Genomic DNA, 27929 nt, shown 5'->3' on the forward strand with positions numbered 1-27929 from the left:
GGGGGCCAGAACCAGCCCAATCGCTTTCTAATTCCAGCCCGTGGACAGTCCAGGAATCAGTGTGTTTTTACATGAGTAGAATGTGTGCTTTTATCTAAAATGCATCTCTGGGTTATTTGTGGGGCATAGGAATTCGTTCATTATTAATTTTTTTCAAAATACAGTCCAGCCCCCCACAAGGTCTGAGGGACAGTGGACCAGCCCCCTGCTGAAAAAGTTTGCTGACCCCTGCTTATGGGTATGGTTGCCACCTGCAGCAGATAGTGTGCTCATGATCTTCCCTTGCCTACTCCCTCTGCATTATATACCAAATAACTCTCCTTTTAATTCAGATTGGGTTTCTGAAGTGCATCTGAGCTGAATGTGCCTGCTCTTGCGATCACATCTCTGCAGTATAAATGTGCTCACTAACACAGCCAGTTGCGCTTGGTGAGTGATCCAAGCCACACGTGCCCTAAACTGTGACTTTAAAAGGAAACGCTCCACTTTGTGCAGGTCTGGCTGAAGACAGGAAGCCCTTTGGGTTTGTCCCAGACACACTTAAACATTTGCAGTTCTGTTCAGGGCTGTCGGTTTCTCATCAGCAGCTTTGCACAGAGCTTGTTTTGTTTTGTCCCCTGCCGCCACCGCCCTGGATTCCCCAGAAATCTTGCTAGGAATCCCTGCCTTCGTCCTGTCTATTAAAATCAGAGGCTGTTGAAGTTTGGAGCGCTGCATTCCTCTGCGAGTGAGTGAGCGAGCGAGCGAACCCTGCCTGTGCTCGCATGCTAAAGCCGTTGCCTCCTCTCCAACTATTTTAATCATTTCAGAAAAAAAGGGGTGGGTCTGCCAGGCATTTGGCAAGAGGCTCCTTTCCTCCAGTTGAGGTGGAGTCAGCCAATGGCCTGGAAGCTTGGAAAATTTTGCAGGACAGTTTCTCCGGACAGCTTTGCAAGGGTTGTGCCATTTCAATTGAAGCACACATCCACACACTGCGCTCTTGGCTTCTGGCTCGCCTCCCAGATCTGAGAGATCTCAGATTCAGCCTCGCCTTCTCTCTCTCTCTCTCTCTTGTCCCTGCAGTGTCAAACTTCTCCAGGCTCTGCTAGTCAGGACTCCTGAGCAACCATGGCAGACACCACCCTCCAGATCGTCGAGCAGCCAACAGTCTCTGAGGCCTCGGAGGAGCCAGCAGGTGAGACCGAAGAACCCATCAAATCTGACCAGATCAATGGTGTTATGGTTCTTACCCTTCTGGACAAGATCATCGGAGCTGTTGATCAGATTCAGCTGACCCAGAGTCAGCTGGAGGAAAGGCAGCAGGAGATGGATGGGGTGGTGTCCAGCATCCAAGGGGAGCTCACTAAGCTCACGAAGGCCCACTCCACCACCAGTAATACGGTCAACAAGATGTTGGAGAAGGTCCGCAAGGTCAGTGTCAACGTCAAAACTGTTCGGCAGAACCTGGAGAAGCAAGCTGGCCAAATCAAGAAGCTGGAATCTAATGAGGCAGAGCTGCTGAAGCGCAGGAATTTTAAAGTCATGATCTACCAGGTAAGGCACCTTTTGATCTCTCCCGCTTATGTCTTTTTCGGTTGGTGCATAAGACCGTCCAGCATGATGGCGCCTCTTGCCTTCTATATGGGGCTTCCCAAAATTCCCATGCTACAGCACGCCATATATAGGAAATTCAGGACTTGTGTCATCACTGGAATCCTAAAGAGAACAAATGTATTGCCTAATTTTTTTGCAAAGATTCCAGAGTTCGCCTTAAATGCTACACCAGTGCAAACTTTGCAGGAATTTGCCAAAGAACCGTAGAGGGAGCTGGGGGGGGGGGAATAACCTGTTGTCTCGTGGCAGTAGAAAGCCATCCAGTGTCCTTAAAGCTACAAAGCCTGGAAATCCCTTTTTCGGTTTGTAAAAATGTGCTTATTGGGGCAATCATTTGGGAAAGCAATCTGCACATTTTCACAGTTGTCTGTTAGAGAAGTAGCATTGCAGGGAGCACACTCCGACTCTGCAGGTTTGGTGCTAAGTTAGAGCTCTCTGTCCCTTGGGTCTGTGCTTTCTACTTTCCCTGCAAAACTAAATCTGATGCAGTGTGGGTTACAGATTCTTTTGGCCCTGTCCTTTCAGGCCCTGGAGCTTTTTCACCACTTCAGTGAGAGGTTGCTTTGTTCTGCTGTTTGCAGTCCTCTTTCTAACACGTTTGCTGGCTAGCCTTACAGACCTCCTAATATCAAACAGTTCAAAATAGGCAGCTCTGAACCATGCTTCCTATTCTGTGGCGGTCTGGCCTTTAATACCTGTGTTGGAGGAGAAGTGGGACATTATGAGATAGGTTGCCCTGTCCTGTAAGGACAAACACACACACACACACACACACACACACACACACACACACACGGCTTAGGACAGAAAACCTACAAAAATGTAGCTGCGTTTCTTACTATCGCAACATGAAAGGGGATCTAGTTATGTCTGGTAGAGGAATCTGGCAAGTAGCTGACGGATATAGCCCTCTGATTCACGGCTTGAGCATTCTCAATTATATCATGCCTCAAAGGCGGGAATACTCCAGTATATAAGGGTTATGAACACCACCAAACCAGATTTATAAATACACTTTATCGGAAGCCTTGTAGATTATGTTGAGGGAATTTCAGGCCCCACCAGTAGGAAAATTGTGCAGGAGTGAGGAGAGAGAAATGGAACATGCAGCAGCCAACAGAGGAGGGAATAGAAAGGAAAATCTGTCTGTGCTGTTTTATTTTTCAGGGCATTTTACAAATATGAACACAGATACTATTTTGGTTGAGATATTTCCTCTCCCCTTTCACTGGAGTCTAAACAGTTATGAGGCAGTGGCAAAATGCTCTTGGTTTTTTGTGGAAACCAGATCAGCAACCTGATCTTGAATAGGTTCTTGAACAGTGGAGCCTGGGGTTCCAAGTTGTGAAGGTGCAGGGATAGTAAACTTTGGACTCCGTAAAGCACCTTCAGGGTCTGGTTCCCCTAGAATGAACTCAATAGGGAACATGGGTGTGGTTCTGTTAGATGTTGGGTTACTGTGGTGCAGTATAGTGGTTAAGGGAATGAGCCAGGAGCTAGTTCAAATTGCAGCTCATCCCTGGGGGAACTAGGTGACAATGCACAGGTAACAAACCTTCAGACCTGCCTCTGTCATATGGGAATAATAATATTAACTTGTAGTACAGGATGGTTCTTAAGAATTTCTCAGAGAGCCCTGTGTGCAATAGAGAACTCCCATCAAAAGTGCTATATATACTATATATATACTAAGGCTGCAGCCCTATGTGTCCTTACCTGGAACTTGAAGTGAATTACCTTAAACTCAGTGGCAGTTGTTTCTGACTAAGCCTGCATAGAATTGGTTTAACATTGGCATTATAATGTTATTTTCTCAGTGAATACCAGATATTGATCAGATATACAGGAGGTAAATTTCTCAGGCTATGCAGATAATGGGTTTTCCACCCACCTTGCCATTTTTCCTTTGGCCATTCAAGATATTCAAGGACATCCCAGTAAGCTGACATGTCTTGAATCACAAAAAAGATAAATAAAATATAAGGGGTCCTACCTGTGTTGGCCCGTAAGAAAAATCCCAAAATCCACATTTACTGAAGTGATTATTCAGTGATCCTGGTATCACACCACTAGACCAAATGGTATCTTCATTTTTTTATGATGATCGCTTTATTTTCTCATTTCTACCTCATGGTTGGAGACAACAGGGATTTTCTTTTTTTTGCGGACAACGGGAGGCATGATAAGGATAGAACCACTGGAAAGCCATAAGCCATGCAGATGGAAGCCATTAGTGCCTTTCCTTGTACCTCCACAAAGCAGCATTCCTTATATGCAGCTGCAATGCTGCCTACTATTTCTATTTGATATGTATTAGACTTTATATCTCACTTTTCCTACAATGGGTTCAGAGCAGCATGTTAACCTCACAACAATCTTGTGATGTAAGAGAGGCTCGCAGTGGAAACCTGCTGGCATATTCTGATGTCTCATTGAGTTCCACAGGGCTTACTCTGAGGACAGCTTGTATAGGATTGCAGCGTGAGGGATGGTGACTTGCTGCAGCCACTCAGAGAGCTTCATGCCTGAGCTAAGGACCTGAATCCAGGATTTCCATTTCCAGATATCACACTCTAGCCAGTGCCCCACCATGTTGGCTATTAGTAGGAGTAGCCACCTCATAGTTGCCCATTGTGGAGTGTTGGCATTTTCCAGCGGCTGAACCGTTGGCTGAAATATTGTGAGTCTGGAGTTCATATCCCAGCATTGCCCTTAAGAGTCACATGCATATAGTCTCACGTAAACATCCTTTGTTAACTTATCTTTGAAATGGGAATAATGATGTCCAACCCTGCAGGCCTATAGTAAATGAAGGAAATGTAGTGATGGCACAGGGTTTTGGTGGGGCGAAAATGAAATTAAACTCACGAAGGGCTTCTGTACACCATAAAGGGCTGCAGGAACAATGATTAAATGCTGCCCTTTGAAGCAAATAGAGAGCAAGCGCTTCCCTCACACGTAGCCCCATAACACAGTGATTAATCACAATGGACTGTAGGGGGCCTAGGAAAAGCTGGTGGTGTATATACCAGAACCTTGCCCTGTTGCAACAACTTTTCAAACAATGGGAGAAAATAGATTTGCTTTCAAAGGGGGATTTTTTCTCACTGAGGTCAGCCTGTACTGTTGCTGTGGATGCTTCTGGCACTGTTTGTTTTGTTTCAGAATTACTCTTGTCTTGCACGCTGAACAGAGCTTGCCATCTGGGGCGAGAATTGGGTTGCGCTGCTAAAATACTAACATTCCCTGTCCTGCAGCTATAGGACTAACACTCTGAAAACTCTCTAGGCAGCAGAGTTTGCAGCCTTCAATCTATGCTTTTGATTCAAGCTTTCAGAGAATCCCATCTAGGATGACTGAGTGGGGTGGAGGTGGGGCATTATATGAATACTGGGGAGTGGGGTGGCAGAGCAAGTTTGGTGCCATGATCTGGGTGAATTATTACTATCAACCACATCAGAGGCGGATGATTTCCTCAGAACTTATTAAAGCAGTTGCTTGCACGGGTGTGACTGTGAACACTGCAGGACGCACTTTCGTTGTTGCTTCATGCCCTCGTCAGAATTAGCAAATCAACATGCACCAAGCTCATGCGGCCTGAGTATGGCCTGGTGTTTGCTAAGGCTACTTGAGTACAGGGAGTGAGGACTGGCAGGTAGGAGTGCCAAGGTCTGCCCTCTACTTCTACTGTGTTCTGTCACCATCACTTTGGTTGTCTCTAAGGCCCAGGCCACCTGACCTTGCCTACACAACTCACACTGCAGCTGACAATGATTCTGTTAAAAAAATAAAAGAGTCTGAAGCATGTTAGGCAATACCTAGAGCACAGTAGACAGTCCTGAGGAGTCCTTCTTTAAAAACTTTGAAATAACTGCTTTCTACATTTGGGCATTTTAATGCATTAGACACTCAGGCTTGAGAGTCAAATGCTGGCTGATTCTTCGAATTCTCCTAGGCCACAGCCCTCACTGGCTCTGTTTTGCACCCCAAATATTTTTGCCTGGCTGTAACATGCCCTTCAACTCTGATAATGCCTCTTGCAAGCCTGGATGGAGGATAGAGAAGATTGTGTGATGGTGTGTAGAAACTAGGCTAGCATACGAAGGTGAAATGTAAATTTGTTCTTCTGCCACTTTTGCCTCTGATCCCACCCACCATTGCCATCTGGCCCTTGTTCAGAAGGGAATGTGGCCCTCATGCTGAAAGCGTTTCCCCCACCTCTTCAATTACACAATAGCAAACCCAGGTTTACTACTGAACGCAGGTTTGGCATTCATGATTTTGGCACAATACGTCTTTGCAGAGTCTTTACAATTTGAAGGATGCACACTTAAAACTTTGTAGATAATACTCCAAAATGCAATGTGTGAATTGCTCCTTTGTGAAAATAGAATCAGGGTGTGGCATTTGTTCTGAATTTATTCAATCTGGAATGAGTAGGTGGTGTTATGAGTACCTCTTGTGCTGACTCCTTGGAAATGCTGCTTGTTTTCCTGCCTGGGTCATTTGGAATTCCAGATCATTCACAGTCATTGATTCCTGTCTTTGGTAGTGCTGTTTAGATGCCAATGAGATGGAATTATTTTTCCACATCTTTCCGTTATTCCTTGCTTCTCCTCCCTTTGTGTGTGATGGTGGTGGTAGCATCCTTGGCTTACAGTAAAACAGAGGGGCAGACCCCTTCTCACTTTTAAAGGCAGTGGTGGGAACTTAAGGCAAATAGGAGAAAGAGTTTGTTTTTCTAGATCTCTGTCTACATTTCCTATTTGTTCTGGCCACATGTAATCTGACAGTTGTACTTACAAACACACCTATGATTTTGGAAAGAATGCCGAAGAAGCTTTCTTTGGTGTAAACACAAAAGTGTAGGTGGGTGAGGGAATGACTTTCTCTGCAAGACGATTGCCATGAATCAAGAGGAAGAGAGAACAATATGGGCTGCTGAAAACCCATCCTTGATCATCAGAAGCTGCACCCCAAGTCTCCCTTTGGCTGTGAACTACTGTCGGGCTGCCGGCACCTCTTCAAACTTTCCAGCAGAACCACAAGGTAGACAAAATTCTTGGAGATTTTCAGGGTTCTCTTATCTACGCCGTGTATTGAATTCATACACACAACCTTGATGACAGTCATTCTTTACTCCTGTATGCAAGCCCTTCATCTGTTCTGATATATTTACTTCCACACCAATTCCACAAGAGAAGATGGTTCTTCATTTGTCCTATATGCAACAGGAGCAAAACTGCAGAGAGAATCCATGATTTGGCCCAACCTGCATATGGACTCTGTGATATACATGTGCACCCATGCTCACACACTCGGGCATGTGGTTTGCAGTGTCAAAGGCTACCTCACCCCACCTATTCTCCCCTCCTCACTTTGGAGTTTACTGTAACACAGCAGCCTCTCTTTGTCAGAAGAACAACTGCAACTCCTGGATGCTGCAACGTGCTTTTGTTGAATGAGTTTTTGTCCTTCGGTTGTAAAAATCCATCCCAGTTAGAGCCGCAGAAGGCCCTATAAGGCCATGCCTGCGCCCTCTCCTGGGAGCCAGCTGTGGGATTGTTCTATCTATTTTCGGACTCACTCGTGGCCTCAAAGCTGCGGTTCCCCAGTGACACCCAGAGAATTCAGCTTCATGGTTCCCATCGACACCATTTAAACAGCAGTATCTCATGATAATCTTTGGCTGCTAGCAAAAAAGGTTACTTTTTCAAATTTCTAAATGAAGAAAAAGCTCTGTATCTAGATGCATAGCATTGTTTCTCTGCCCACGTAGAATGCAGAATCTGAAGGATTTATTATTAACATGTTGCTGCTCTTGCTGTTTATTTTAAAGCAACTGAGGCTGGAAACATGGCCTTGTTGGAATGCTGTTTGCATTGTCGAAGCAGATTGTGCGGTGCAGCAATAAATTGGCTCAGAACAAGGCAGCTTGATGGAAGGAAGCAACATTTCCCATTGGTATTCAAGATAAGATAAAGTTGGGAAGAGGATTAAAGTGGGGCATGGTGCCATAGTGGTACCTAAGTTGTAACGACAGCTACAACAATAATAGTACTTGCGGGCCCACAGAAATAAATGCAGCACACTTTTCAATTGGAAGTAATTACATCTCATTCCAGCCATGAACAAAGTTGTATCTTTTGCCAAACCTTAGACATCAAAAGAGCTTGCTATCAATCTCAATGAAATATTTATGGAGCCATTTTATTTCTATCCTCTCAATCAGCATTGTTTATCGAGTTGTAAATTCAGCAGCCCTTCCTTGGGAACAGGGCAAGAAAGCCTTTACATGAAGGATGGGGGCACTGTGGCCCTCCAAATGTTGTTTGACAACATCTCCCATAATCCCTGACAACTGTCCATGGCGCCTGAGGCAGATGGGACCTGGAGTCTAGCAACATCTTGAGGGCCACAGGTTCCATAGCTGTGTTTTACTGAATCAGTTTCCTTTGGAGTCCAGAGCACTGGGACCATACGGTAGCTTCGTACACTTTTTCTCTTTCAACAAATGTACAAGCTGAGTAGGCTTTGCATAGGCACAGGCCATCGGTGCTAATTCCAAAGCAATAGAAGTCTAGCACCCCTAAACCCTGGAGGAAAGAGCACAGTAATAGTGTGTTTTGCATGTTCAGTCCCCAGCATATGCAAGCAGAGCTGGGGAAGATTCCTGTCTCCATCCCTGGAGAGTTGCTAAGGCAGTTCCCTGTGTCCCTGAAAACAGCTCTTTCACCAAATCAAAAAGTTATTTTACTTTGCCGTGCCTTTTGCAACCACTGCCATGCAAAACTGATTTTCAGCCCCACCACAATTTTAGAATTGGGTTTGACATGACTTTAGTGTGGTGGAGTCTCCTTCTTTGGAGGTATTTAAGCAGAGGCTTGACAACCATATGTCAGGAGTGCTCTGATGGTGTTTCCTGCTTGGCAGGGGGTTGGACTCGATGGCCCTTGTGGTCTCTTCCAACTCTGATTCTATGATTCTATGATTCTAGACAAAGAGCAGCTGCACTATCCATTAAGCAGGCACCTATTGTTTGACATCAACTGACAGGTTATAACAAGAGGAAGAGGAGCAAGAGAGAGCACGCACATGCACATGCACACGCTCTTCCCTATGCTCTCTGGCTATAATACAGTTTGGGACAGTGAGAATTCATCACACTGAGGCTGTACTCATGGGTTTAGCTCCATGATTTATGTGAGATGGAGAAACGAGAAAGCAAAATGCACCAAAAGTAGAGAAAAGAACAAGTGAAGAAAAACCATTTGGGGAAGAGATTTGTTACCGGAGGAAATGTGCAGACTGCCCTGAAAAGTTTTATTCTAGGTGCATTTGTTACAAAAGGGAACCAAGCCTACCTGTGGTCCCTTGTCAGGCTCCTGGAGTAAATTCCAAACCTGACAATGCCTGCAAAACAGAACAAAGACCAGAGCAGGAGGCTTTTGTTGATTTTGTATCATGTCGGGGGAAGGAAAAGCAGATTAAACATTTAGAACAGAATGCCACAGGATGTTTAGTCTGCACCTTGAGGCAGATATGGCTTAGGTTGGGGCGTGTGTGTCTCACTCCACCTTCTGCAGGCTGTCTGTTTGTGAGTTATGGATAGCTTCAGGGAGAAGGAGAAAGAAACTCCGGAATCAGTCAATTGACCTGTTTGCATTGAAAGATGGGATACACATTTGAAGCAGAAAGTGCATCAATTTTCAGAAGGAAATAAAAGTTATTTTTCGGTTGCAAGCTTTTAGGGTTGCATCACAGCCTCTTTCCTTTTTATCCCCAAGACCCTCCCTGCCCCTCCAAACAACCTTCAGTATCTGACAGATAAAAGCAGGCACAAATGTGGTCAGGTGAAATGAGAAAAAGACTAGCATTTACTTCAGTAATGAGGAAGGAAGGCACTTAATAGTGGAACATAGGAAATTCTGAAAAATATCAAATCACAGGAAGGGAAGCCTCTTGTTTTTGCAGCCTGCAAAAATCAGGGTGGGGTTCTTAAGCACCCGACAGGCCATAACTCATTGGTGGTGGGTTTGTGGTTACCTTGGGTGAATCACAAGTTCTTCAGACCTGGAATAGCAAGTCACCTGTGGCGAGTAAGAACGGTCCACGGCGAGACAAGAAAGGAAGCTTTCATTTCTTTGTGGGCTGAAAATGCCTATTAACATAGGTGTGTGAGAGCAGGGGCCTGTTACTTTTTGGGGGGATGAGGGAATTCTTTGCCCGGCTGCTATGGGCGCCTTTGCTTGCGCAACATCCCTGCTGCCGTGATATTGACTTGGCCTGCGCCTGGCGGCTGTGGCTGTGCTTACCAAGAAGCCTTTGGATCCCTCGATGGTGCCCACTGATCATTCCTTTTCCTCATCTTAGCCCAAGAGCATCCATGGACCATCGCCGGAGAGCATGCCCTTTGGCCTTTCACCGGAGAGCATGCCCTTTTTGGAAGACAGTGAGCCTTCTGAGCCTTCGGAAGAGACTTTGCCTTCTGAGAATGGGCCCTGGCCCCAACCAGCGCAGGATGAGAAGGGAGGCAGCCACTCTGGCCCAATGGAGGCAAAGCCATCCACGGATCATACTGAGCCCCTTCTCCTGAGACTCTGAAAGCAGCTGACCAGGCCCCTGCGTAACGGCTGCTGGCCTCATTGAGACCCAGGGCCCTGCTCCTTCTGCTTGCAGAGAGGTCCTGGTTCATTTTAGCTTCTTGGTAGACCAGAGGGCGGGGCAGGAGGCTTCTGCTTTAACTGTTGTGTGCCTTTTTGCTGTGTTTGCCTCGCTGCCTCCGGAAGGGAAGGAGAAAAGGAGAGCAGGATACTCAGAGCTCTTGGGTGCTATGCACTGTTCAGTTTGTAATGCAGCTTATTGGGAGAAAGGGGGGAAGAGAGGAGGGCCACAAGCCCCACCCTTGGCCCCAACCAGCTTTAGCCAAATCATGGCTTCCCATAGCCTTCTCTTAACAATTATAGGGCTCTCACAAAAGATCCCTCTGGTACACCCCCCCCATTTTTCTTACTATAAAGCAGTATAAATATGAAATAATAATAATAATAATAATAATAATAATAATAATAATAATAATAAATTAATTTTGAGCACTGTATGATAGTCTTGAACAAGGTACAGCTTCTCCTGTTGCTTTAGCTTATCTTTCCATGAAAGTGGGAGGGAGTCTGCAGCCATTTTGAAGCTCAGTGGGAGCGGATTTCGGGCATGAGGAATTCAGAGTAAGATCCAAAGGGCTGCTCATGGATACAATCAAAGATTGCGTTGCTCCCTCTTTTGATGATGATTATTTTTATTCCTCATACTCACTGTAGAAATGATAACCATCAAAACAATGCAACTAAAGAACTAGGTTTCAATCAACAAAAGCCGGACACGCCCTCTTTCCTCAAATGAATATGTGCTTTTTCTTGCATGCATAGCCTATAGTTGGCTACAAATGTAGATGCTCCTGAGAAATAATTCTATGTGGTCTAAAACCCAGGGTGGAGAGTCCTCTCTCTCCACGCCACCTGACTGGCACCATTCCTTTGAGGAATTGTTGTGCTTTACATCCCACTGAGCTGAACACAAGGATATATTATATCTTCTTGTCCTCCGGAAACACCCTCTCAGGTCCTCTAGAGCTTCTTTTCTCCTTTTCCCCCTAACATGTTCCTGAACATCACCGTCTGCTTAACTGCTTGGTTTGGCTACTGCAATCTTAGGGAGCTGGCAGAAGATGAACTAACAGGTACAAGCAGTTTGAGAATGGCCACAAGCTCTGGACACTCCAAGTAGACATTTCCCTGAGGTCAGTGCATGGGAAGGGGTCCAAGTGTTGGTGCCGCCTTGCTTCATGTGTGCTTTGAGCCTGGCAACAGGATCTACCTGCTGTATGTTAGCTGGCAAGTGACGTTTTCAAATCTGCCTCACTGTCGTGCAAACTAGCTTGCCCTGGCAAGGTGGCACATCTTGGCAGAGTCCTGCCCAAAGCAATGTGTGTGCCAAGGGGTCACGTAAATGGAAATCAGCTCCTCCAAGTTTTTGGACAGCATCAAATTCAAGAGGTAGCAAAATTAAAACTGGACAAATCATGGGTCTTCTAAAAATCTAAAGTGCATTCTTCAGGGATTGTTTTGGGTCCTGAGTATGAAATAATAATGTATATTTGGCAGCCTTTGTACTTGAGCAAAAGGTTTGAATGAAACTAATGCTCCTCTTTAACTCAGCTCCACAAAATAAATATTTCATGGGATTTTGAGAGACATCTCTACAAGGTTTTTTTCTTGTTTCTAATCCACAGATGGGTAATCCCACCCCAGATCTATTCTGGTTCCCTGAGAATACCATATTTGAAATACTGTGGGTTGGAGTTGGACTGCTAGTTCCTATTGAAATCATTGGGACAGATTGGGCATGTCTTAATGTAAGGCCATTGATTTCAGTGAGAACTAAGCTAACGAACTTTATCTGGAACGTGCTATGTGTGTATGTGTGTGTGCATCAGCCTTCCCTACCTTGGTGCCCACCATAAATTTTGGACTGCAAATCTGAGCCATCCAGCCGTCAAAATTTAAACTGTTGGCTCCTAAGAGCAGAGGCCTGTCTCCTATAGCTTAGGTTGCCTTGCACAATAACAGTGACTGGAACCATAATAGTAATCCAGCAGGAAGTTCTCCTGAGCAAGCTCTTGTGAAGTTCCCGAGCTTATGCAGGAGAATATTCTGCATTGTACCTTTTATCTTTGCTGTGCAGAAGTCAGCTACTATAAGGTTTTGCTTTTGTTTGTCTTTTTTTAAAAGAATGTTCTGTTCAAAGCTCAACATAGGCCCAGCTTCTTGTCCGAAGAAAAGTTTAGGGGGCCCTAGATCTCTTGCAGCATTTTAACAAACTCCTATTATTAAATCAGCTTTGTAAACAAACCCACAAAAAGTTACCAGTCTGTTTTTATTTATTTTAAAAACCCCTTACTAGCCTGCTGGGGACTCACAGAAGAAGCTGAAAAGAGCTCTGCCCCTCCCGCAGCTGTCCACTGGATTTTTATGGGGTGTATGGAAAAGGAGGCCATCTCCCCTTTGCCAGCCTGCTTGGTTTCTGTGCTGAGCCCAGAGGAGGGAAAGGGTGTGCCATTCTGCCTGAGCCAGCCTACTCATTGTGCTTCATCGAATTCCATGCTTTTGTCTGCATGCAGCTCCTTGTCACTTATCACTAGCAGCCAGCAAGTGTTTAAATACAAGGCTGTATTAAATGTAGGTGTGGCCTGCTGTTTTCACACTCAACGACTAGGAATCCTTGTGTTAGCATTTGCGTTCCCTGAAAGCAGGGCCCAGACTGAGGCTGACCCCATACAGGTAAATGAGTGGGCTGTTCTTCAGGGGTGTGACGCCACTGTGACTTTTGACAGATGCATATCAAGCAGAAATTCACCCAGATAGGGCTCTTTTTAGCCTTGAGGTCTAGCAATGGGAAAAGGAGGATCCTGTTGAACCTCAAGCCTGCTGTGCAGCTGTTAAAGGCATATAGAGCCCATGTCAGGTGCAGCAAAGCTGGCAACTGTGTGCTGGATGAACATTCCACATTCCATTTGGCGAAAAGAATGAGCAACCTCATATATGCTGTTTCTGGGCAGATCATCTTGGTAAACTGGAGCGTTTCCTGACCTACGGCTACATTTGCTGCTAGGAAATAAATTTATCATCTGCCTGATCCCAGTTGTAGGCTTGTTCCAGTTTGGAATTTTAGCTGTCCAACCACACCCTCACTGAGAGAGGAACGCAGATTTCAGATGCTTCTGTAGAGTGAAGAGCCTCATTATTTTCCTTGCTGGGCATAGGAGGCCCCCTCCTGGCGTATGTGTTTCAAATTCCTGCCTTAATCTCTCCCTCCTGAAGCCGCACCTAGCGGGCAAGGCCAGGGAGAGGAGGGAGGATGTGGAACAATGAAGTGCTTTGCTATGACTAAGAAGTACAGAATTCACACTCGGCTCCTCTGGAGGCTGGAGAGGAGCCAGGATCCCAAGCAGATTTCTGTTGCTTCCAAATGCACATTTAAGAAGTCTCCCATACTCTGCTGGTCTGGGATGGACAAGAGTAGAGTTAGGCAGATGGATAGCTAGATTGTACAGGTGATGAGATCTGTGTCTGTCTAATCTTCATCAATATTTTAATCTGGAGAAGAGATTGGCCAATGAGGAGCTTGCTTTGGTCCCAGAAAATTGTTTTTTTGTGTAGTATTCACCCTTGGGTTGGATAAAAATGCCTACTATTTATCACCGTTGTTGTTCTTGTAGAGAATTTATGGGCTGCCCAAGCTTCTAGGGCAGCACATAGATAAAAGAATAAAACATTACAATAACATTATCTCTCCATGATGTGTTTCTGTTTCTAGGGGTGATACCTTTCCCCTACACTGCATGTGCTATATTTTCTTTCTGGGAAAATCAACTTTCCGTTTGGATGAAAGAATGGATGACAGACTATAAATAAATAAAGTGGTTTTCTTTCCTGCACCCTCCAGAGAACAGCACATCTGTTGTTGCTGCGATTGTAGTGTAGAACCTAGTTGTATCAAATGTCACAGGCATAAGTTTGATATTTGTGGCAGCAAGCAATGTCACTCTCCCACAGTCCCATCTGCAAACCTTGTGCCATTTTTTTTAAAAAAGTTTGTATTTTCATTCATTCATAATGCAATTAGGGATGCAGTCATATGCCTACTAATTTAGTAGGCATTACCCAACAGCATTTCTGAGTAAACATTGAGAGAATTGAACTACAATACTGTGCATGCTTGCTTAGAGTAAGCCCAAGTGAGCTCTATGTAATTTGATTTAAACTACATAAGGAAAAGTAATGCAGCTGAGGTGGAATCCTAAACATGCTTCCTAGGAAGTAAAGGCCAAAGTTGAATTTGCACAGTAGATATAACAGTGCCCTGATTTTCTTTTTAAAATTAAAAGCATCTATAGAAAGTTGCAAATTTGATCTAAATAATATAGGATGAGGAAAGGTGCTTAACATTTAACCCTCCAGCTGTTTTTGCACTCAGAATACCCTCTCCCCCAGCTGCTGTTCCCACACAGGATATGTTTGGCATCCCAATTTACATTTTGTGTAGTTTTGGTTTACTAATGAAATAGGGATGAAAGTAGGGAAAGGTTGGTTTTTCATTGGAAAAATGGATAGTAGCTTTTGCTTATTAAATTTTAATTAATTGGGTCAAAGTCAAGCAATGGGTGGTATTCAACTAAGTTTCACTCTGAGTAGACCCATTGAAATTAGTCATATTCATTAATTTCAGAGCAAAACCTAGCTGAATACCATCCAATAAATAAAACCCTTTCGATCAGTTGACAGTTCATTTTACAGGTCAAGCAGTACAGCAATGCACCAGTCCAGCATAAGAGCTGCTTTTTTAAAAAAGGAAGGAAGGAAGGAAGGAAGGAAGGAAGGAAGGAAGGAAGGAAGGAAGGAAGGAATGGTGAACACAAGCAATGTTACTTCTCCACCAAATCTGTGCCATGCCATTCTTTGAACCTTTTCTTTCCCATCCATTATTATTTGGAAGCTGAACACTCTCCCTCTTCAGTGCCAGAGTGCACAACAACCCTGGTTCTCTCTCTCTCTCTCTCTCTCTCTCTCTCTCTCTCTCACGCACACACACACACACACAATAAATGGCAATACAACTATTTCCCCTCTCTCAGCTTCACACAAAAATTATTACAGGTAGATTTGGTATCACACTGTTGTCCTTGATTGGAGACTTAGGACACCATCACACAAAGGATGGAGACAGACAAAAAACAGCATCCCACAGCTGTGGTACAAGTCTGGCTTTGCAACTAAAATGACAGATGTGAATACAGTCGAACCTCCATTTACGTAACCCTCTGGTTATGTAAACTTCGGGATGCGCACGGGAAAATCTCACAAGTATTTTAACGGGTTTCACCCGCACGTGCATGCACAGAAGCGGTCCTCAGGTTGCAGAAACCTCGGGATCCGAACGGACCTCCGGAACAGATTCCGTCCGCAACCGGAGGTACCACTGTATACTGTTCAGGCAACTCTTTGCTTTTTATTTTATATTTAAAGTTCATGCATTTACCTATTCATTCATTGCATTGACTCTTTATTTTTCAAAAAGGAAACTTCTTTTTAAAGCACAAAAAATGGGTGACAAGGGAGTTTCTTGGTGGCATCACTGGAGGTCCAGGTTTGCAGTGCTGTGACACACACACACCCCCGACAAGACCATGATACTGTAGAATATGCACATTTGGCTTGATCTCATTGAGGACCCAAGTGCTTTGGGTCATTTTCTTGACCCAAATATTAAAACATGGTAGTGACATAAGTTCACTGGCTGTCTGGATAAGCCCATATTTATTTGGAGCTTGAAACCATGCCCCTTCCCTCCTCTTGAAGCCTGAATTGGGCTGACGGTGCCGTTGTTTTTGCTTCTCTCATGCAACCGCACTCTCAGGCCTTTAGCTGTTCCCTACGCCTCCGCCACCCCCGGTTTCGTAACGCCAGGCCCCACCAGGCTGGGAACATCACTCGTCTTTGTGTCTTGTTGGCCTTTTATACATGAAGGGGAGTGTTTATATGTGTTGTAGCAACCAGGCGGTTTGAGTGTGCCCATAAAGACTGCTGGATCAGTGACTCACTGCTCAGGAACGTGGACTTGGATGGGGAACACATGGAGGGGGAAGCAGGAAGGAAAGCTGTCCTGTGGAGCTCGCAAGTTGGGAGGGAGTGATACACAGCTGAGCCCTTCTACTTTGCCTCCTTGCAGCTCACATAAAGGTGTACCCAGCCTTCCCAGGACCTGGAAATTAAGGACTTTGGAGTGCACAAGCCAGACTCCCCTCTTTCCTTTCTGTGTGCGGCAGACAGCAGAGGTGGGGTAGTGAGGGTCTGCAACAGCACTCCCTTTTGAGTCTATATTGCTTCCAGGACAAAGGAGTCAATTTGCTCTTCCTTGTTCCTCCCAGTAGATTCCAGTCCCCTTTTGTGCCTTTGGTTGTGTACGCACACAAACAGCAGCCGATGAATTCATGGTGGACTAGCATCCTTGCTTGCTAATTTTCAAAGCGTGCTCTTGACAGGGAACCCTGGGTTCCTCTTCCTCAGGAGCGAATAAGTTTCCTCAGTGGGGGCATCACTGTTGGCAGGTAAGCTTCCCTAAAAGGCAGCCGGCCCATCTACTCCCAAGCTTCATCTCAATGCACAGCCATAGGGGGAATGTTGGATGCATTCCATGGCACAGTCTCAGGTCACACAAGGTAACGGCTATGAGACCCAATCCAGGCCTCATGTGAACTAAGTACAAGCCCTGAAACAGGCCTCAGTTTCCTTCTGCAGTGCGCTGAGGGTTTCATGGCATACATGCAGAGGTTCCTCATGTGGAAAGGGTACCCTGATGGCAAAACATTTATTGTTTCTGAGTGGCAGACTGTGTGTCTTACTCACGTTGTTGGTGGACTGACTGGGAGGGTTCCAGACTGCCACTTTGCAGGCCATGCCATACTAGACCCTTTGCCTGGCAAGCCCATCCTTTGTCTGGTCAATTTTACTGCTAAAGAACAAGGAGTCATTTTGAAACCACTGCAGAACTGAAATGGACTATGCCAGGAATTGCTTGACCAAAACTAGCTAGAGCCTGTCTTCAACAGATCTGCTTGTCATGTGTATCATCATCATCATCATTAAATTTTCATCCTTATATCTCAGGGTGGTTCACAGCATAAGAATACGAGATAAAACACAGTCTAGGGTGCACATGGATGCGCTCATGTCAAGTGTGCTCTAGCTTTGCTCTAGCTTAGCTCTAGCTTAGCAGTTTCAGTCACAAATGCCTCCACTCAGAATCCAGTGTGGACTGTACCAACTGTTCCCAGAGCATATTGGGGAGGGGGCGTGGCAGGGGGGCCAGATTATTTCAAACATACCATCAGAGGTGTGTTTTTTTTTGAGAGAAAATTCTCTCAAAATCCCCACCCAAGACTGTGCTGCTTCCGGTCATCCATCCCTTTTCCTCCCCCTTCTACCACAAATTTAAATGTGGTAGTACAGTAAGCCCCACCTGTTCATGCCAGTTTTGAGAATACTTCCATTGCGTTGTTGTGTTAGAATCATAGAATTGTAGAGTTGGAAGGGACTACGAGGGTCATCTAGTCCAACCCCCTGCAATGCAAATATTTTGTCCAACATGGGGCTTGAACACATGACCCTGAGATTAAGAGTCTCGTGCTCTACTGACTATGTGCCTTCTCCAGTTTTTGTTTGTATGCACACTGGCAGTGGGATAAGTCTGTATATTCTTGCATACTTTGTTGAATGCTGAGCATTGTAGCTGCTGTTGGTCATAGCTCACTTCCATTTAAGTTTAAACAGTAGAGCTTGACAGATGGATGGTCTTGACACTTGCAGGTTTGAAACCTTGAGGACTTGAAACCTGCAGCTCTTTAAAAGAACAAAAGCTCAGAATCAGGATTCTGCTCTGCATGGCAGACCATGTTTCACGATTTGTGGTGTAGTAGTTCATCATGTATGCCATAAGCCGGGGGGCAGTCAAGACGGGACCTACGTGCAACAGAGGGGCTGTTTGGAACTCGCCCTTCCTTGCACCAGTGTTGTGAAGCCAAGAAGGAGCCGATAAGGATCAGAGCCGTCTGGATATGGCCGGCTTCCAGGTGTAGCTATGCCACTCTGGAGAGGGGCGCAGCTTTTGTTCAGGCTGTCATTGTGTGACTTCCGGGGGAAGGAAGTGATTCCTGGTGTTGCTGGTCCAGCGGTGGCCAGAGTCTCTGGGAGACGAGGAATTGCCCTCGCAGGTGTTGTTGTGGAGAAAATGACTGCCCTTGCTGAATTTGGGGGCTGGGAGGTGGTGGGATATCCTGATTCCGAAGAACCACCCTTTCCCCCCAGAGGCCACATGTGAAGTTTGTCCCAGATTTGCAGACTTTATTACTAAAGCAGATGTTGGCGCTGCGTAGCCAGTAAAAGACTGGAAAACCAGGGCAGCTTGTGTGAGTAAACAGCAGAGGGTTTGGGTTAGAAAAATCACTTCTGCCCTGTTTGATTGCAGAATGGGTACTCTCAGTGCCAGAAACTGAGAATCCAAGATTCACAATCCCACTAAATAATTATTTCTAAAGTTTCCGTTGTTGTTGTATGATGGGGTTTTTCTTTACTAGCTTTTGCTAACCTGGTACTCTCCAGTGGTTTTGGAATACAACTCCCATCAGCTGCAGCCAGCACAGCCATTCTGTACAGTTCAGCACTGGACCTGGTTTTTCTCAGGCATTGCACTGCTTGTCTGGCAAACACGGGTCACCTGCAAACCTTAAAACAGTAATATCTGCCTGATACCTGATGAGGACAACACTAAAAGTACCACCATATCCAAAAACAGTTTGTCAGAGCATGTTGACCTGGGTAAGAAGGACTGCTGTAGTCATTTGATTACATGCCAGATAGATTATTTGAGATGTTATCGCAATAACAACAGCCCTATGAGGTAGACAAGTGCTTTTATCGCTGTGTTGGGGCTGAAAGTTCATGACTTACCTACAGCCACCAGCTGAACCCATGCATAAGAGAAAAAAGGTCTGAACTCCTAGTTCAACACATTCTGTTATCACTATGCTACTTAAATAGCCAAAGTCCACGTTAGAACCCGATTCTGTTCTCATTTGCAAAGCAACCAGCCCAATCCTCTGGACGCCTGTAAAATGGGTGTCACTGTAGCCACATACACACTGTTGAAAGCTACTTGTTGAAAGTTACTCTAGGTCTAGAATATTTGACCAGTGATGCTAATGCCCTACCGTGCCTCCTTTCTTCCAGCGAAGATCCTCAGGGGATTGCGTTGTGCAGAATGGCTTCTACCATGACTGCCCCTTTAAGGAGGCCCCAGTCCTCCTTTCCAGGAGACAGTCAGGCAAGCCCAAAAGAAGAGCAGAGTAGGGAGCAGCTGGCACCACCAAGACCTAGCTCTTGGAGCTCAGAAATTTAAATAGCCAAGAGGTAGTAATCAGGAGTGGAAGAAGTCTGGCTTGATGAAGAAGGAAAGAGAGGAACAGAGGCCTGAGGGACAGCCATCTCTAGTATCCAGTGCAATTTCTTTCCCAGCCCGGGCATGGGGGACCTAACAAGAGGCTCTCCCTACCACCCTAGTACTCTTGGTAGAGGGTATTGGGGAACCTGGCCATTTGAGTGCCCATTGGGTGTCCTTAGAAGGCACCAACAAGAGGACTGATCCCTTCCCTATATCCCATAGCTGTGGGAAAGGGGCTATTGGGGTGCCCCATGCCCCACAAGCTAGAAATAACCCATTGTGAACCACCCAAGACGATTGGGACTGAGGTGAACTCCTGGTGTCTACAGCAGATATCACTGGAGAGGGCCCAGGCATGGAGAAATGTGAGAGAACTTTCTGAGAAGGTTTTGCTATTGCTTTGATAGTTTGTAAAAATTTGGGACTGTATTACCTAGGAAAAGGTGTGTGAGATTGGGGGCCTCAGATTACAGCAAGGGCCACAGCTCAGTCCATCTGGAGCTGCTGCACTTTGCCTGCCTTGCCTTGAATTAGGACTCATGTTTGAGCATATTCACCCATAGACTGTGGGACAGTCAGTGTGCCCTTTGGGCAATGTAGCTCTGTCCCAGCTTAACACCTGCAGGGCCTTGTATGGTATACCCTCCATGCAGCACATCAGTTGCATTGCCTGCCACACCAGTGCAGCTCTCTGGACGTTTTGCTGTATTGGTGCAACCCCACAAATCATAAGCTTTTCTTTGTCATGTTTGGACCCTTTCCTTCCTCTGAGGAGCTCAAGGTAGCTCAAGATAGCTCAAGGGCTATCTCATTTTATTATTGTAAGCAACGTGCGAGGTTGTGAGACAATGACTTGCCCCATGCAAGCCAGTGGTCTTCACAGATACGTGGGGATTTTCAGCTTGGCCTTTTTCTCACATGTCAAGCCTGCATTCTAGCTACTGCTGCAAAACAAAGAAGCCCAAACCAGTCTGTTGAAATGCTGTCGTTAGTCACGTTGCTTGAAGGGGTGGTGACCAGAAATAACTTCTTAAAAAATCATTTATAAAACAATCATAGCAGCATTACGGTGTAATAGCACTATACTTTTCTTTCATTTAAAAATAGTATAGCTGGGAAAGCATTTTTGCACTGATTAAAAGATTGATTAAAAAATAAACGAGGTCATAAAGTGGCCTAAACCACAAGGACTATAGTGGATGTGTGCTGAACTTCAACTGTGAACCGCCCTGTGATCTTTTGATGAAGGGTGGTATACAAATTTAATAAAGAAATAAAATGGTCTCACCCACCACTGCTATATTGTACCCACTGTGCTCCAAATAGCATGGCAACTGAAAACTCAGTTGCAGCTCTGATAGTAGCTTACAGCAAAGGAGAAGTTTGGGGTCAGTATGTAGGAGTCATAACACCCTTCAACTGCTTGAATTAGGTTGCCAGAGAAGACCATAATACACCAGTTTTTAAAATTTGTAATATCCTAATTCATTATTTTCGGCATTATAGCAATCAGATAGTGTGAATGCCTGACGGCTTAAAGAATGAAACAGACAAATGACCAGCGTCTAACTAGGAATTCCAAGCAGGGTAGAGTTTGCTTCTTTCAGGAATTCCCTCTGCAAAAGGCAGGGACAAAAGACAGTTTGGGCTTTTGCTGGACAGACTTGAGGAGGGTCTTAAAAATGTTCAAGTTTCCCAAAATCACAAGGTTCTTCATTCGGCAGAAGAGTTTTCTGCGTGGGAACCTGGAATTGTCAGTGTTCTGTTGCCTTTCCTCCTGTGCCTCATTCCCCGTTTTCCCTTGGGCTTGGCTCCTGACTTTTCCCAGCAATTCCCTACCTCCCCCCTCTCCTCTACTTTTCAAATAGTACCATTCCAGGAGTCATAAATCTGCCTATCTTTCAGCCCCAGTCCCAACGCTGTGTACGGCGGTGGCTATTTCCAGCGTGTCCCAAGAATGCCAAGCGGGGGATGCACGCTATGTGCTGCTTGGGTGAAAACCAATATCGGTTCCAATCTGCCCCCTCCTCACCCACATGCCTGCCTGCACGCTTTCCTTCTGCATGCAGGCACACCATGGCTGGGCCGGGCTCTGTTCAGAGAGGAACAAGAAGTTGAATTAACAGCAGAAGGCTTGGTCTAATTCTGATCTGAGGTGGCATCCCAATATCTAGGAGGCACCACTTCAAACTGCCTTGTGGGGGGTGGGGGCAGCAGAGGATAACATAATTGTGAGTTGCTTCATGCAAAAAAATCTTCCCATCTAGAAGATTGGCATGTCCAGGAGACCAAGCTAGAACCTTTCCCCCTGAGTTTACCGCATAAAGGGATTATTAGTGGCAAGTGCCATAACAGACTATATGCACCAGAGGGCAGACTTGACTTTCAGCATTTTTTTCAGGCAAGTGCCACAAACTTAATATATTAGTCATGCTGTCATTCTCCACTATGAACAAATTTTCTGACAATAACAATAACTTACTGTAACTTAAAGCAAAGTACATATGCTTCTAAATGGTCACATACTCTTCTCCTGCATAGGCCTGCCTCTATTTCACGTCCTTTCTCTGTTGTTTTCCTGTGCTTATTATGGATTGTAACTTCCATGATGCAGGGACCTATCGTGCCTGTTTTCTTAAAGTGCCAAGGACATAGATGGTGATAGACAGATTTAACAATAATGCGGAGGAGGTGGAAGAGGCTTATGGGGTGTGTGTGTAGTTTTGCTGCTCTTAGCCACGCTCAAAAGTTGATTATAGTTCCTTATTTTAACAATTTTCCCCTAACTTTACTGCACCTTAGTAGCTCATAATCCAATTACAGGCTGTCTGCTCATACTGTGAACTATCTGTCCTCATGCAGCACATCAACCACGAATTATAGTCCAATCAGGATTATGAAAGTGTCTGCTTTTGCAGCATGCCTGAGAAAACAACAGCATAAACTGGTGAGGGTTTATATCTAGCAGGGCACACAACACAATATAAATTGGCTTGGTATAGCTTGTGCCCCCCAAAATTGTACATTGGAAATAAAGGAAGCTCTAAAAAATGTTCACAAAATGTCACATGATGAGATGGATGTTTTCCCAAATGCTGCCACAAACAATAAGCAGTAAGTACCCACAAAACTTGTGCAATCACATTCTTCACAGCTCTGAACAGTAACAATATATGTGGGAGAGATAATTATAGTTTTGCCATGGGCAAAATACTACATTGGACTGCTCTGAAAATGTGGTGTCTTAAAGGGAGAAAGTCCTTTAGTGGTGGGGCCAGTGCTGGTTTGGAGAAGGTTTCTGCAAGGTGGGCTTCTTCCACATAGGCAGGCCCTACAATTAGGCAGCGAGAAACAGCCTCAGGCAGCAGCAGTCCCTCCACTATTCTCAGTGAATCTCCTAAACCAGGTTTAGGGGACTCTTGGCCTTCCAGATGTTACTGAACTAAAAGTCCCATCAGCCCCAACAAGTGTGGCCAACAGCCAAGAATGATGGGAGTTACAAGTTCAACAACATCTGGAGGGCCAAAGGTTCCCCACATCTGCCCTAAACTAGCCTGCCACCATTAGGTTCAGTGGAGGCTGTTGTCCCATCACCAGTGTTGAAATGATTCAATTGCCACTGCAGGACATGGAATGAGGGGCATCACCGTCTCCTTTGCCCCATTCAAGATGTGCACTCTGCAGCCCAAGAAAGCAGCAGTTGCCCATGCCACCTGCCAGAATTGGCCCAGATAAACTTCTGGTCACAGGAGCTAAGAGGTTTCCGTACCCCTGGTCTGCACTGATCAGCAATAGCTCTACAGAGTTTCAGGTAGGAGATGTTCCCAGCTTTAGCTGGAGATGCTGGGAATTGAACCTGGGACCTTCTGAGCTTCAGCCCTTCCTCAAGAGAAAAGAGACACTTGTTAGTTGATGTAGGGAAGAATTGAAGACTCCTTCAGTGGTGATTGCTTTCTCTCCACAGCACAGGGAATGGGGCAGCCAGCATTAAGAATCTCATGATTTCATTCTTGTGTCTTGCAGGATGAGGTGAAGCTGCCAACCAAGCTGAGCATTAGTAAGTCTTTGAAAGAGGCGGAAAAAGAAGGGGAAGAGGTTGTGTTGGATGAGGAGCACCCTGAAGAGGAACATATTGAGCTCTCCTCAGACGAAGAGGTGGAGGTGGAAGAGATTATTGAGGAGTCACGGGCAGAACGCATTAAGAGGAGCGGCATGAGGAAAGTGGATGACTTCAAGAAGGCCTTCTCCAAAGAGAAGATGGAGAAGACTAAGCTGAAGACCAGAGAGAACCTGGAAAAGACCAAGGTGAAGACCAGAGAGAACCTGGAGAAGACCAAGCAGAACCTGGAGAAGACTCGACACAACTTGGAGAAGAGGATGAACAAGTTGGGCACCAAGATTGTCACCAATGAGCGCAGGGAGAAGATGAAGACCTCCCGGGAGAAGCTGAAGAAGTCCTTCACTCCTGACCACGTGGTCTATGCACGCTCCAAGACAGCTGTCTACAAAGTACCACCTTTCACGTTCCATGTCAAGAAGATCCGAGAGGGGGAGGTGGAAGTGAAGGCCACTGAGATGGTGGAGGTTGGTGGGGATGAGGCAGAGAACACAGATCTGATGAGGGGTGAGAGCCCTGAGATGAGCACCCTCTTGCATATTAAAGAAGAGGCGGACACGATGCTGGCAGACAAGAGTGACAGCGAGTGAGGCTAGAGTGGCATTGGAAGACCATCAAGAGCTGACCATGTAATCTCTCACGTTTCCCCTTTTTGGCCTCACATGGGTGTGCACTCACACACACACAATATATATATATAGATCTTGCAGCCCCGCCCCCCAAATGCGGCACCAAGGTGCATTTTTGTATATTTCTGTTTCAGCATATAGAGCACAGGACTTCATAGCAATCCATCAAACACCATTCCTACGACCGAGAGCTTGCTTTGCCTGCCAGCCTGCTGTGGCAACACCCCTCGCCTGCCCACCCCAAGGTGCTATCAGCAAAGCAATCCATTTGCATGCCCAAGAAGCATGCTGCCTCTTAACTATTCTCCTTGGGGCTCAAGAATGCTTCCAGGGACCAGAAGACAAGATTGGACGGACAGAAGGAAGAGCAGCGTGGTGCAAAACCGAAAGAAGGAAGGGTTTGGCACAGTACTTTACTGAACTGGGGGAGGAAAAGTGACTGGGGAGGGATGCAAATGTAATGCCATGCGATGGTGCAAGAGGGAGGTCTGTGCACCCTGCAAACCATTTTTCAAGAGATTATTTTTTATGCAGTCACACTCTAAGGGCTTTATATTTGCACACATGAAAGAACAGCAGCTGCCGCTGGGCACGCTGAAAGGAGGAGAGGAGAGGAAAGGTGTCGAGGCAGGGTCCCCTCCAAGCTATTTGGGCTGTTCGCTGGGTCTGGCCAGGAGCCATGCTTGCAACATGGCTCCCATGGTCAGTGCTCATTTCCTGGGTTACAGCATGGTGGGGAGTGGCAGACCAGTAGGTGTGGCTGTGAAAGAGGGCAGAGAGCACAGAGAAAAGGTGGATTGTGAGTCTTTGGCTGCAAGCAAAGTGTTAATAGCAAGAGCCAAGAGGAAACTCTTGTCCGGTCAGCCAGCCACCTTAACTCTTGTCCCTGAGCTGGATCCTGCGCACTGAAGATGGCTTTCTGCAGTGCCTGGGTTCCAGGTCAACATCTGTACCTTCCTGCTAGGCTGACTTGCAGCAGCCCATTTTTAACTCGGGCACTGCTATTTGGGTGCTCTCCAGTGGGGTACCCATATGGGTTTGCTGTCGTTATATTGACTGAACTTGCTGCTTGGGGAGGGCTGTGGGGAGGGGGCGTTCAGTGACCCAAGACGTCTTCGTTGTGTGGGTAAGGTGCTTCTCAGCAAACTCCCCACACTTCCTTATAGCTACCTCTTTGGGCTTCCCCCCCCCAAGTTTGTGGGTGAGCCTGAAGCCTCACTTTTTCCCCCCAAGCACCACCAAAAAGAGGCTTCTTTCCATGGTGTTCAACACATGCAGCTGCCTACACACACACATCTCTGGTGCACCAATTCATGAAGTGGTTGAGCAGCCCCCTCTCCCCACCTCCTGCTACGATTCTCCCACACTCCCGTGGGATCAAGGAGGGAAAGTCGGCAGCATGCTTGGTCCCCAGCAGCAAACTCTGCCAGGGTTCCCTTGGCAGTGGTGCCAACAGGGCAAGATTTTGGGGCAGACATCTCAACAGATTGAGCAGGTGGGCCCCCAAACCTAGCAAAGGCAGCTTCATCATATTTTGAAACAAGTAATGCACATTGCCACCTGCAGCAATGAAGTAGTAATGCATTGCCATATAAGCTAAAAGGCCATTAAGTCCAGAGCCTAAAACAACCTACCAGTGACACTGTACCTCCACCATTCCATGCCCAGCATTTCCACCACAACCTATACCAATGCTGCCTGCTCTAGCAACTCAGCCAGTAGCTTGGCTGAGCCATCCATAGCCCGATAAGGAGATAGAGGTGTGTGTGTGTGTGTGTGTGTGTGTGTATAGGGATGTTCTTACTCAACCATGGAGTGTGCAAGCTCCCACCACACTAGAGTTTCCAGTGAGCCTTTCGGTTCTTGTTACGTTGCTGTGGATCTTGCGTCCGGGAGAAGACAGGAGTGCCCAGAGTACCAGATATGCTTGGACTTTTCTTAAGGCCATCACACATAGGGCAGAGACCACACACCACTCTGGGGGGAGAGCAAGGGGCAGGGGGAGGGTTGTGCCAAGCTGCTGCATTGTTCCTTTTCTAAGACTGCATCCTGGTGAGCAGCATGACTAATAAACTTCCTTTTCTAAAAGAACAGGTGTGAGGTGTTTGCAAGGGGCAGGGGGGAGAGCGGCATCAGGCAGGTCACTCAGGCAGGTGCAGCGCAGCACCAAGCCACACACATTAAGGGGACTTCCAGGCTCGCTTTGTTTCAGGTGGGATTCAGTCACCGCCAAATTCAGGTTGTGCAGAGAAAGCCGACCTGGTGCTCTTGCTAACCATACTTTCTGTGCCGTAAGGAAAGCAACGGTAAAACACTGGAAAGTGGGATAGTGGTTTCTTGACGCAATATTGTATAACGTCACTGCAAACAAATTAGAATGAATGCTCAATAAATAGCCAACATCACCTAACCTCCCTGCAGACTTTGTGCACACAAATCGGAACGAATGCTCAATAATTGGGGTGTCTGAAAGAAAGCATGATTATTATTTTTTATTCATTAAGTAAAGGCTACATTAAGGCAATACCTTTAACAGGCCAAACTCACAGAGTAGGTGTGCAAGGTTTAAAGTTCTCCAGAACTTTTCATAACAAGCAAAACTGGGGGATGGGCACTATTGCTGAAACCATGGAACCTGTATTTAGCATGTGAATTGGGGGGTGGGGGTCAAGTGTTCTTAACAGTGCCATTTTTTTATTTTGAAAGGAATGCAGCCAGTTGGAAGCTGTTTCTAGGGAAGAGAGGCAGGCTAAATCGCAACCTCTCCTCCCTTTCTGTGTCCTGAGGAGAGGCTGGATAGGGGGAAGAGGCCTTCTAGGTAAGAAGACACAGAGGGTGGCACTGCTTTCCAGCTTCCTCCTCGTTCCTCTTTAGGACTTGGTTGGGAGGAGAATGGAGGCAAAACTAGAATTAGCTGGCTCTGACTCTACTTCCTGTTATCTCTGCCTTCTGCCCTACCGGTCCCAATGGACACCTATCGGTGCTGGATGAGAGCTGTAGTCCAGCAACACCTGGAGGGCACCACGTTCGCTAACCTTGCCCTGGGCAGTGCAGCATAGATAGCTGGTTGCAGATGGAGCAGCCACATTGTTCTCTCACTTGCTCACCTGCATTCTCCTGGGTGAAGCAATGATGGAAATTCACCGCTGCAAGCCTAACACCTCCTGTTATGCCACTCGAAGGAGGATAGGTAAGAGGAGAAAGCAGTTGTTCCTGCCTCAGCATGATGGCACCAAGGTTGGTTGCTACCACCCCACTGCCTGTGATTGCAACGCTTTACCTGTTTGTGCACATTCTCTTTGGGTGGCACAGCAGGGTTATGAAGAGGGAGCAGGCAAAAGGAGCAGCCTCTGCATGCTCACTTACCCTCTCTCACTCCGTGGCATGATGGAGACAATTGAATTCACTGGGCTCAGTCCCCGTGCCACCTAGTAAAGTAAAGGATCCCTGGACGGTTAAGTCCAGTCAAAGGCAACTATGGGGTGTTGGCACTCATCTTGCTTCAGACTAAGGGAGCTGGCATTTGTCCACAGACAGCT

At 46.2% G+C, this 27929-nt stretch overlaps 1 protein-coding gene and 1 long non-coding RNA gene across 2 annotated transcripts; both read left to right on the forward strand.

Annotated features, from left to right (window-relative positions):
• The first annotated feature begins 547 nt into the window (after positions 1 to 547).
• Positions 548 to 26478, forward strand: CAVIN1 (caveolae associated protein 1). Its single transcript, XM_083583403.1, has 2 exons — positions 548 to 1533; positions 23668 to 26478. Exons 1-2 carry the CDS (start codon positions 1108 to 1110, stop codon positions 24349 to 24351), a joined length of 1110 nt encoding a protein of 369 aa, XP_083439529.1. The 5' UTR covers positions 548 to 1107; the 3' UTR covers positions 24352 to 26478.
• Positions 1544 to 8843, forward strand: LOC310748261. The gene is made up of 2 exons (XR_014541259.1): positions 1544 to 8437; positions 8591 to 8843. It is a non-coding gene; the product is annotated as an uncharacterized lncRNA (long non-coding RNA).
• Positions 26479 to 27929: the final 1451 nt, after the last annotated feature.

Source organism: Podarcis filfolensis (assembly GCF_964270895.1).
Source record: "Podarcis filfolensis genome assembly, chromosome: 13".
Taxonomy (NCBI): Eukaryota; Metazoa; Chordata; class Lepidosauria; order Squamata; family Lacertidae; genus Podarcis; species Podarcis filfolensis.

Excerpts from the sequence above, each read along its gene's own strand:
- CAVIN1 (XM_083583403.1), top strand. The coding sequence starts at position 1,108 with ATGGCAGACACCACCCTCCAGATCGTCGAGCAGCCAACAGTCTCTGAG. Across the intron at positions 1,534-23,667 it reads TTAAAGTCATGATCTACCAG|GATGAGGTGAAGCTGCCAAC; the intron begins GTAAGGCACCTT and ends TGTGTCTTGCAG.